Consider the following 12,458-nt stretch of genomic DNA (forward strand, 5'->3'; position numbering starts at 1 on the left):
TTCGTATTTCTTAAAAAGCCACATGCCTCTGAGAAAAAACCGTTGAGCAGACAAGGTCTAATCTATTTTTAGAGGGGATATTCCCATTTCAATGTCACAGACGTTGGTATACCACGTGACCGTTATCATTTTGGTTCGGTTTATTTTCTCGTGCACGGTTCGCGCAATCAACATCCGATTTGTTGTCGTTTGCTTGTTGTCTTACGATATCTGGAGATGGGATACAACCTTGGGGGATGGGGGTGGGGGACAGAAGCTATATTGTTACCTTTATTTAAATAGAGTAGGATTTTTTTTTTTTACATTTTCGTTCTGGGGAGGGGAAGTGCCTCTCCACCCCTAACGACGACGACGACTACGACCACTACTACTACTACTACTACTACTACTACTACTACTGCTGCTACTACTACCACCACCACCACCAGCACCACTACCACCCACCACCACCACCAATAATAAACGGTGCATCTAATTGCTAATAACAATAGGTTAGGCACTAGTACCCGGTTCCGAATAGCAAATGTAGGCTAATTGCGGTTTATACAAAATATATAAAATTTATTATTTCAAACACTGTAGTATAGTCAACATGGTCAGTGTCGTCTTATTCCGATTCAAGTATTATGATTGCTGCAGCAGCCACTTCCTAAACAGAAGCACCCATGTTCGTAAAGTAACTTCCTGTTCAAAACTCATTCCTTTCACTGTCCATGACAGAACAGTTGGAACATGTCCAGGAGAGTTGAAAGAACGCACCCCAAGTCTATGCGCACTCTGTCAAATTTGTCGTGTCGTAGGCATTTGTGTGCTTCGAGCGACATCTACCGGTGACATCGGAATACTAACTTTCAAAATTATTTCAAGCAATTGGGAATTCCCATGGTATTTATCGATATCAAACCTGCTTTTTCACTCCATTTTATAAAAACGTGATCTAAGTGTGTTACAGGTTTGTAGATTAACCAAAATTATAATTTATTTTTGCTGGATGGAACTAGGACGTGCGGCTTTAATTACACTAGTAATTTTAAATTAGCATGCAAAACTTTGTCAGAACAGGCGTTAACGAGTGTACACTCATTATATAACTTATTTTCGACTGAGTCAAGGAATACCAGTACAAAATTATATATATATATATATATATATATATATATACTGTTATTCCTTGACTCAGTCGAAAATAAGTATATTATGTATGTATGTATGTATGTATGTATGTATATATATATATATATATATATATATATGCCCGTAGCCAGCATTTCGAGTGGGAGGGTTCGACTAGGTATTTGCCGTGTTCTATAAACCTCTTACACCGACCAGTGATCCATAAATGGTTCAACAAAGGCCATGGTTTGTGCTATCCTGCCTGTGGGAAGCGCAAATAAAAGATCCCTTGCTGCCTGTCGTAAAAGAGTAGCCTATGTGACGACAGCGGGTTTCCTAAAAAAAAAAAACAATGTCAGAATGACCATATGTTTGACGTCGAATAGCCGATGATAAGATAAAAAAATCAATGTGCTCTAGTGGCGTCGTTAAATAAAACAAACTTTACTCTTCTTTTTTTTTGTCGGGTTCTATGTATATACTGGCCCATAACCAGCATTTCGAGTGGGAGGGTTCGACTAGGCATTTGTCGGGTTCTATGTATATAGAGGCCCGTAGCCAGCAATTCGAATGGGAGGGTTCGACTAGGTATTCGTCGGGTTCTATGTATATACAGGCCCGTAGCCAGCATTTCGAGTGGGAGGACCGGCCTCGGTGGCGTCGTGGCAGGCCATCGGTCTACAGGCTGGTAGGTACTGGGTTCGGATCCCAGTCGAGGCATGGGATTTTTAATCCAGATACCGACTCCAAACCCTGAGTGAGTGCTCCGCAAGGCTCAATGGGTAGGTGTAAACCACTTGCACCGACCAGTGATCCATAACTGGTTCAACAAAGGCCATGGTTTGTGCTATCCTGCCTGTAGGAAGCGCAAATAAAAGATCCCTTGCTGCTAATCGGAAGAGTAGCCCATGTAGTGGCGACAGCGGGTTTCCTCTCAAAATCTGTGTGGTCCTTAACCATATGTCTGACGCCATATAACCGTAAATAAAATGTGTTGAGTGCGTCTTTAAATAAAACATTTCTTTCTTTCTTTCTTTCTTTCGAGTGGGAGGGTTCGACGTATTTGTCGGGTTCTATGTATATACAGGCACATAGCCAGCATTTCGAGTGGAAGGGTTCGACTAGGTATTTGTCGGGTTCTATATATACACAGGCCCGTAGCTAGCATTTCGAGTGGAAGGGTTCGACTAGGTATTTGTCGGGTTCTATGTATAGACAGGCCCGTAGCCAGCATTTCCAGTTGTCGGGTTCGACTAGGTATTTGTCGGGTTCTATGTATAGACAGGCCCGTAGCCAGCATTTCCAGTGGGAGGGTTCGACTAGGTATTTGTCGGGTTCTATGTATATACAGGCCCGTAGCCAACATTTCGAGTGGGAGGGTTCGACTAGGTATTTGTCGGGTTCTATGTATAGACAGGCCCGTAGCCAGCATTTCGAGTGGGAGGGTTCGACTAGGTATTTGTCGGGTTCTATGCATAGACAGGCCCGTAGCCAGCATTGCGAGTGGGAGGGTTCGACTAGGTATTTGTCGGGTTCTATGCATAGACAGGCCCGTAGCCTGCATTTCGAGTGGGAGGGTTCGACTAGTTATTTGTCGGGTTCTATGTATAGACAGGCCCGTAGCCTGCATTTCGAGTGGGAGGGTTCGACTAGGTATTTGTCGGGTTATATGTACATACAGGCCCGTAGCCAGCATTTCGAGTGGAAGGGTTGGACTAGGTATTTGTCGGGTTCTATGTACATACAGGTCCGTAGCCAGCATTTCGAGTGGGAGGGTTCGACTAGGTATTTGTCGGGTTCTATGTATATACAGGCCCGTAGCCAGCATTTCGAGTGGAAGGGTTCGACTAGGTATTTGTCGGGTTCTATGTATATACAGGCCCGTAGCCTGCATTTCGAGTGGGAGGGTTCGACTAGGTATTTGTCGGGTTATATGTACATACAGGCCCGTAGCCAGCATTTCGAGTGGGAGGGTTCGACTAGGTATTTGTCGGGTTCTATGTATAGACAGGCCCGTAGCCAGCATTTCGAGTGGGAGGGTTCGACTAGGTATTTGCCGGGTTCTATGTATATACAGGCCTGTAGCCAGCATTTCGAGTGGGAGGGTTCGACTAGGTATTTGTCGAGTTCTATGTATATACAGGCCCATAGCCAGCATTTCGAGTGGGAGGGTTCGACTAGGTATTTGTCGGGTTCTATGTATATATAGGTCCGTGGCCAGCTTTTCGAGTGGGAGGGTTCGACTAGGTATTTGTCGGGTTCTATGTATATACAGGCCCATAGCCAGCATTTCGAGTGGGAGGGTTCGACTAGGTATTTGTCGGGTTCTATGTATATATAGGTCCGTGGCCAGCTTTTCGAGTGGGAGGGTTCGACTAGGTATTTGTCGGGTTCTATGTATAGACAGACCCGTAACCAGCATTGCGAGTGGGAGGGTTCGACTAGGTATTTGTCGTGTTCTATGTATAGACAGACCCGTAGCCAGCATTGCGAGTGGAAGGGTTCGACTAGGTATTTGTCGGGTTCTATGTATATATACAGGCCTGTAGCCAGCATTTCGAGTGGAAGGGTTCGACTAGGTATTTGCCGGGTTCTTTTTGATATGAAGTTACTTGAGGGTGCCAAGCGTCCGAACTTTGTATGAGGTTCCAGGGGCATGCTTCCTCGGAAATGTTTAAATATCTGAAAGCCTAAAATACGTTTTCTTGGCATCTGGAATATAAAATTTCATATTTTAAAACAATGATTTTCGACTATTTTGAAGACTGTATTTTTGTTATTAAGGTTATTTAAAAATCATAATAATAAATTCAAGATAATAAAATTTTAGCACACAACAGAGTATGTTAAATATGTTCGACAATTGTTATTATAACCTTAGTAACAAAAAAATATATGTGTACCTAGGAACTATTATCAGTTACTTTAATAATGAACATATTTAGGAAAAACGAAACACATTACGTTCATAAAAAGTGTATTATCATCAATCACCGCCAACAGCTGCAACCCCTTTTAAAGGGACATTCCTGAGTTTGCTGCGCTTTTTAAGATGTTATCGACTAACAGTGCCTTTTTAACGATTGTAATTACATATCAAATATAAAAAATTTCTGCATAAAATATTAGTGGCTGCATATTAAACGTGTTTCTGGTCGTTCTAATATTTGTACTAGGTTAAATTTCATTTTATTTCAAAACTATAATTTTTTCATACTTACGAAATTATTTGAAGACAAAATCCAGTTTAGGCTTCTTACACATATTAACACGACCAGAAACACATTGAATATACAGACACTGATAATTCTAAACAAGAAAATATATTTAATATGTAAGTTTAATCATAAAAATATTTTATTATTCGGAAACATCTTACAATGCAGCAAACTCAGGAATGTCCCTTTAAGAGTATAGGTGTAGTCCTCAAACGTTTTCAACAAAAGGTATTGCATCCCATTTCATTATTGTCACCGATGCGATATATCATCAAAATGGCATCAACGTTCTGGCCATAAAACTTTTTGAAATACTTGGAAATTACTTTCAACAAAGTATGCAACATTTTCTAATTAGCCTTAATCCTACGGAACATTTGCAAATTCAAGAGCACCAAAACCAACCCTCGTCCGCTATCGACCCTGGTCGGGCTGCTTGTGCTCCATTGCACATGTCAGTCCAGGTGACCCCCCTCTCCCACCCAATCCAAACCTTTTCCTGTTCAGGGCCCTGTTCCACGAAGCAATCTTAGTGCTACGATCTCCTTAAGTGCATAGAGTAGTTATGGACTTACGGTGATCTTAGTGCTAAGATTTCTTTGTGGAACAGGGCTCTGGACGGAGGAACGGGGGAATGTCGACACATGCGCCCATGACATGCGTGTGCTACAACAGCTTGTTCTGAATGTGCACGTTGAAACCTATGACCTGACCTAAAACCTCTGATCTGACCTAACAGGATTACTTTCTATTGTTATCCTTTTGTTTCTAACTTTGGTTGATAAATCAATGGAAGGTGAACTGTTGTGATTGTTATGTGAGTATCGAAGGTTACGAGGTCATCAATATAACAGAAAGTACAATAATTAAACATGTTTGCTACATGTAGGTTCCTTTTTTTTTTTTTTGCCTGCCAGATTATTTAGAGATTCTGAGTCATGTACACTGCAGCTTTGGTAAGGGAAGTACGCTAAATGTTTAAAACAAGCAAATATTGTTTTATGGGAGAGTTGCAAAAGTTACAGTCAACTATTTGTGTAATATTAAAACAGGGAAAAAGTGGACCTCAGCTTTTCGGACGTAAGGTCGGCGGTATGTTGTCTTGTAGGTCTTTTAATTGGCGGTAAAATGCCGCGCTAGTTGAACAACCAGCGAAGTCCAAAAAGTCGTTCGTTCCCATGTCCCAGATGTCTTTGACTAAATTTAGTCTTTCTCTAAGTATAACATTGTGCTGTTTGTGTGATATGGTCGGATTGTCGTGAAGCGGTTCATAGATTATTCGTTGGTAGCTGTCAGTGTCTCGAGTAATGTCAAGGTCATTCCAAATTAAAAGAATATCCTTGTATATATTCGGCATTGATTTAAAGTTAGCTTTATTATTTATAATCTTACATTTTAGAATGTGTCTTTCGATATTTAAATCTTTGTATTGGCCTAAAAAATAATCCGCTAGGGCTTTCCAATTACCTTCCCCTTCTAGACTTAATAGTCTACTTACAAATTTAATTCTTTGTGCTTTAATTTTTAGCCGAATACTTACAACACCCAACCCACCTAATTCTTTAGGTAGTTGAATTTGCTCTTTTGATATAAAATGTTTCCTGTAGCTCCAAATGAAGTCGAAAATTATTTTATCAATTTGTTTGGCATATTTTTCCGGAAGTTCCAAAACGTTTGATAAGTACCAAATGCCACTAGTTGCTAAAGAATTTACTGCAACTACTTTACCATGTAAGGTTAAATTTCGGTTACTCCATATGTTTAAGATTGTTTTGATTTTTTGAATTTTGGGTTCCCAGTTATCAGCTGAGACGTCAATATTTCCGAAATAAAAGCCTAAAATTTTAATTTTATCGTTTGTCCATCTTATATCAAGAGGCGTATCTTTCTCGTACCTAAGTTTTCCCATTAGGAAACCGTTAGTTTTCTGAAGATTGACTTTAGCACCTGATGCACGTTCATAGATATTTAAGGTTTTAAATAATTGTTTTACTGAGTCTAAGTCTGATAAGGTCGCGTTACCGTCGTCTGAGTACCCTACCCACTTACTAACGAAGCCATCTGGTAAAGTTATCCCATTAATTTTGGAATCTTCCCGAACAGCCTCTGCCAAAGTTTCTGCTACTAAAATATATAATACTGTGCTGATCGGGCAGCCCTGTCTAATTCCCCTACATACTGCTACTAGTATATATATATATATATATATATATATATATATATATATATATATATGTGTGTCGACATGGAGGTTAGTACGAGAAACTAATTATTTACTCCATTATACTAGTATACAGGCGCCTGTGCAGGGAGGGTTTCGGGGGACAGCCCACCCACCCCCTGCTAAAAGCGATTTTTCTACTTTTTTAAAAATGTATTTTTCGGGGGAGGGGAGGTGCGGGCATGAGACGAACCCACCTAGATATTTAGCTCGCAACAGTCTAGACCCGCCACTGCAAAATTTGCTGCACCCGCGCCTAGTAAACAATACAAAATTTTATGATGTTTTGTTAACTTCAATTTGAAAGCTTATTGGGGGGGGGGGGGGGGGGGTTCAAGTTTTAAATAATATAATACTTTGCGTCTGTTATTTACATCAATATGAAATTACATGGTCGAAAAAATCCCAATAAAAAATATACATTAAAACGTTGCCCTTCATATATTATCAAGCACTTGACACAGATTGGTATATATAGGTATACATTGTCCTAGGAGGGGTGGTGGTCTGTGCGTGTCCTCCACCTTCCTACGCCCGTCGTCCATGAAAGGTCTTTCATCCGTGTTGTCAAAACAATGTAACGAGCCTTTCAAACATGTAATGGCAATGATTATAATTAATATAACCGACTATTTACCAGTTTTACTCATCACCTATGTCCCCTTCTAACAAAAAAAAAGCTATCAGTTAAAATACTGGATGAAAGACATCTCCTCTGTGTGCATTTAGATAAAAACTATTTACTGCCTTCTGTCGAATGTACAGGTTGAATGGCTAATGTTCGGAAGCAGGTCAATATGTACTCGCGGAGAAACATACGCCTCAAAAACCTACCCATTATTAGTCGAAACGTACCCACTTTATGATCAAAACGTGCCAGTATTTCGGTCAGAAGGTCTAAGAATTAAAATATCAAATTATCACTCCTCCACCAAAATAGTGTACTATCACGGTAGAGGCTTTGAAAGAAAATGATCGATAGAATATTTAAATCCTCCCGTGATCTGGACTCGATGTTAAAACCATTCGTATTTAATCTGCTTATACTAGCTGAGACTACCAACTACCAGCACAAACTTGGCCAACGTTTTGCTCTCACGACTTCTACGACTGACCAGTTGCTAGTCTGACCGCTCTTACAACTCGATTCTCGTCGCATAACCTGTTTGCTGTTAATCTGAGCGCACCTGTTGTAAGGTGAGAGTTGGGGAAATTACAACGCAACCGTCGAGTTGGTAAACTTCATCCTGACTATTGGCAGTATGAGCCTAGCATTATATCCAAGGTTGCCCTCTAGCTCTGTCCTGTTTACCTGTGAGATCAGGGATAGAGTGTAGTAGTGTTAAAAACTGCTAATTTTAAAGACGTTTAACAACCAAATGTCCTTTACGTCTAAAATACTCAAGATAGTCCAAATCTGATGCCACATATTTTCGAATTTGAATTTGACTCCCTCAATCAAAATTGCGCACCCTTTTCTCTTTGGCATTTAACTGCTCCATTCAAATTCCATAGCACCACCACCACCCCCACCCGCCTGCTACCGATTTGATCGGGCTGCTGGTGCTCCCTTGCACCTGCCAGTGCAAGCGGTCCCTCCTCTCCCCTCCCCCCACCTTTCCTGTCATGGACGGAGGAGCCGGCCAAGGCCGGTTCTTGTGCCCACGACAGGCGTGCGCTACAACAGCTTGTTCTGAATGTGCACGTAAAACCCTGTGACATGTCATGACATATTCTTACGTCATTTGAATATCTAGTAATGGCGGACTGGAATTAAAGTTGCGTGTACAGTTTACAAAAACACGTTGTATTAAGCTTGAGCTTATATGATAAAGAGAGGCTCGCATAATACAATTTTTATTCCTAATATAAGATACTGACGATACCGAAAAACACTCTGGTAATAACCTCTATTTATTATCCCAGCGGTCACTCATAACAGGGAAAATATTTTCCATATTTTCTCAGTGAGAAATATTCTGCATTGGTCTAACGAACAATACTATTGGACAATTTGACGCTCACAAACCAATGACCTTGTCGGTACTAAATAAGACGTCATCACGATTTGGCAAACACACAAAATGACGTCATGTAGTTTAAAGAATTTGCGTTTACGGCTCTCTATTTTTGGTGTTAAATTTATAACAAAGTGTCATTGTAATGCAATTCCTTATAGATTTTCTAGCAGAATAAAGAACACTTTTGGGTTTTTCAAATTATTTATGAACGTGATTAAATTACAAAGTTATAGCAATTCTCAGAAAAGTGCGCAAAGTGGTTTACATCGTTTCTATACAGGTTGACCTTTCGTGCATGTGCGTCGAAGATAAAGGCTTCTAGAGAAAAAGTAGCTGAGGTAATAAATAGAATAACAAGCTCGGTACCAGTTATTATCAAATTTATATCCCACGTGAAATAATTTTCATTTGAAAACTGAAAATTATTTCACTCGGGACATAAATTTGATAATAACCGGTAACTCGTTATATATAAAACAAAACATTTTAAATAAAAATTACTACAACAAGTACAAAAGTGTATATATAATTGTAAAAATAACATCATAGTAGAATAATGTTAAGTCTCACTTCACGGGTCAGTGAATTCAACCTCAATAATTCTTAATTTTGACACTAGGTGTGCTTCACATATTCACTTCTAGTAATTGCAAAAACATTTGAATGATTTGGGTTTTTTTCATTTATAAGTCCTCTGCTTAGAATTTACCCATGCTATTTTGTAAGTTTGGGCATTGAACGTTTTGGGACACGAGCGTACAGCAGAACAGGTGACCGGTGTGAATCGGTTCCTACACCAGCTGTACGTACCGATACTCTAGCAAACAAATCTGAGACGTAAATGTTCTTAACTGTGGAGTCTTAATGAAGACATAAAATATCTTCAACATGGTATAATATGTCCTTAGAGCCAACAAGAAACCATTGTATTATATCGGCAATTTTGATAATTTAAAGTTTTGCGATTTTATATGGATTTCTACTGTGGATAACATCCGTGTATTGAGACTTAACTTATCACCATTTTAGCCTAGATATAATTTGAAAAAAATATACAGACATTTAAATGGCACCTATACAAATTATCAAAGAATTCTAATTAAAAATAAATATTGTAACATATTATAAAGAATTAAGAAATATTTTGGTCTCAACACCTTCGCTATTTAATTAAACCATTTTTACATGATTTAATAATCACAGTTGTAAAAGATAAAAAATTAGACATTTAATTTTTCAATGTTGACGTTGAAGAAACAGAGAAATCTTTTGGGAATGTCACCGGGCCCCATGAAGGGATTTTCTTGATCCGCCACTGTGTATATCCGGTTTAAAGAGGTTTTGTTCAATGCTGATATTTAAAAAAACAGACTATGAAAGACGTTTAGATTTAAGGGAATTTCAGTTTACTGACGTTTCGGGTTTTGAGATATTATATATATCACCTCACATAATAAAGTCCAAAATAATTATCGTTCTTATCGCCAAAGTTATGAAGATGCGCCACATCACTCACGCGCACCTCGACAATATCACCTGCTTCCAGCTCAAAGCTTGCGCTTTGGAAGCTGGGTATGACGCCATTAACTGATGACGTCATTTTACATTCGGAGGAAACGCTGTCCAATAGTTTCTCGTCTTCCTTGCCCGAGCTGCGCAGCCAGATGGAGTAAGAGACCGTTCTGTCAGCTGTGTCCTTCCCGTCATCCACAAACACCAGCCGTGAGTAGATATGATACAACCCAGCAACATTCACCTGCAGGCCGCCATCTTGGACGTAGGTTATGTTCCGTCCAATGGACGACGATGCCGTCTTCCATCTCAGCTTACTTCCGTCTGAGCAGAAAACCAAGAAAAGAAACACATGTAACAGCTTAGTGTATATTTAGAAGCACGTATCGCCTTATTATAACATCATTTACTAATGCAAAATACAAACACAAGTGCAGTTTTAATTAGTCCGAAACATCTGTCATCAACTGAGTTTGACGTCAGAATCTGGGCCCCGTTTTACGAAGCGATCTTAGCGCTAAGATCGTCTTAAGTGAACAGCTGCCATACGTACTTAAGGTCATTTTAGCGCTAAGTGATCGCTTCATAAAATAGCTGCCTGGTTACAGATCTATGTACATAACTAGAAAATGATGTGAACAATTTGGCCACATCGCATTTCCGCAATATTTAACATGCAAATTCGCCGTTTTAAATGGACTGGGTGTTAACACGGTAATCGCCTAGCCGCCGATTGCGACATTTTCGACAAATTATCCCTATGTCTCAGGTCAGGTCTGGTCTAAGGGTTTAGCGTGCTGTTGTAGCGCACGCCTATTATGGGCGCAGGTATTGACCCATGCCGGCTCCTCCGTCCAGGATAGGAACAGCCTTGGGTGGGTTTGAGGAGGGACTGTTCGAGCTGACAAGTGCAAGAGAGAACCAGCAGCCCGACTAGGGTCGGTAGCGGGCGGGGGCATTTGTGGTGCTATTGAATTTTGAATGTCCCGTAGGATTAAAGGGAGAGTAAACTCAAACAAGAGCCTTATGTGTTGGAAAGATGCATACCCGGACCACCAACACATACTGACACTTTAAGAAACGAAAAACGCGTAATTTTAGAGTTAATAAAAAACCATGATTATTCCTGCTAAACTGGGGGCAGCCATTTTGTTTTGTTTTTGTGACGTCCGGTGGTATAGCTTGGGGCGAAGTGACATCAGCTCCGTCCATCTCCTCTATGCACAGTGTAAACAAACGCTGTAATTTGCGACAAGGCGCTTCGCATTCATCAACCTAACTTGTAAAACAACATAAATGACTTGATAGTATCATAAATTATTTAACTAAATATATTTCAATTTGCATCAATAGAATGAAATGGAGTGATAGTATTTTTCTTTTTTTAAAAATCCAAAGAAAACAATGCATATTATTAGGCATATTGGTATGCTACGTTCGAGCAAAAACGACCACTCACGACACCCAAGTGATAATTTTTCTTTTCTTTGGGACTACATAATTAGTCTGTTTTGTGATTTTAGATGGGAAAGTCTACTTAATCAAAGGTTTTACAGAATTACTTACAGTAATAAAGCAGGACGGCTGATAATGTCAATTACGATTAGACGGGTGTCCGTGCGGTTGTCACACAATACCCTGTGATCTTAATAAAAGAGGCACGTCTTTTTAGTGTGTCTAGACACAGTGTCTGGGGACCGTCAAAATATACACCTGCCAATCAGGAACCACAGGTACAGGTCACGGAAAGAAAATACCAATTAACTAAGAAAACACTCCGATTATTTCAGTACGTGGGTTAATTTATGTACAAAACATAATACAGTTATTTCAACACTTTGGCAATGGTGGTTTATTTAGTATTAAAAATAATATATAATTGTTGGTGGCTTACTGGGATGGCTATTATTACAGAATATTGCGATGCATCCGCAAAAATCAGGTATGTTTTGTTTCTTCAGTTCGAAGACTAATTCCTGACGTAACACGTTAGGTATTACGTAACCACCAGCTAGCCAGAGGGCGTATTCACTGGAATGGTACAAAATGTCTGCACCCGGTATATATATGTTGACAACTATAAATATCTAGGTCATATTATATGCAAAAACATGAAAGACGATAAAGACATTAAACGACAGTATAGAGCCCTTTGTGTACGTGCAAACATGTTGTTGCGGCGATTTGCAAAATGTTCAGAATCTGTTTAAACACAATTATTTGTGAGTTATTGTAGTAATTTGTACGCGGGTGCATTATGGGTGAAATTTAAGCAGGATACCATGAAGGATCTTAACATATGTTATAATAAATGCATACCGATGGATGATCGGACAACGACGACCATACAGTGCCAGCAAGATGTTTGTCAGT

General features: G+C 39.6%; 1 protein-coding gene across 1 annotated transcript; it reads right to left on the reverse strand.

Annotated features, from left to right (window-relative positions):
* Positions 1-10,014: 10,014 nt before the first annotated feature.
* LOC121388443 (CD40 ligand-like) lies at positions 10,015-10,648 on the reverse strand. Its single transcript, XM_041519762.1, has 2 exons — positions 10,639-10,648; positions 10,015-10,409 (listed from the first exon to the last, which is right to left on the reverse strand). The coding sequence occupies exons 1-2, from the start codon at positions 10,646-10,648 to the stop codon at positions 10,015-10,017; spliced, it is 405 nt and encodes a 134-aa protein (XP_041375696.1).
* Positions 10,649-12,458: the final 1,810 nt, after the last annotated feature.

Source organism: Gigantopelta aegis, chromosome 14, assembly GCF_016097555.1.
Source record: "Gigantopelta aegis isolate Gae_Host chromosome 14, Gae_host_genome, whole genome shotgun sequence".
Classification (NCBI taxonomy): Eukaryota; Metazoa; Mollusca; class Gastropoda; order Neomphalida; family Peltospiridae; genus Gigantopelta; species Gigantopelta aegis.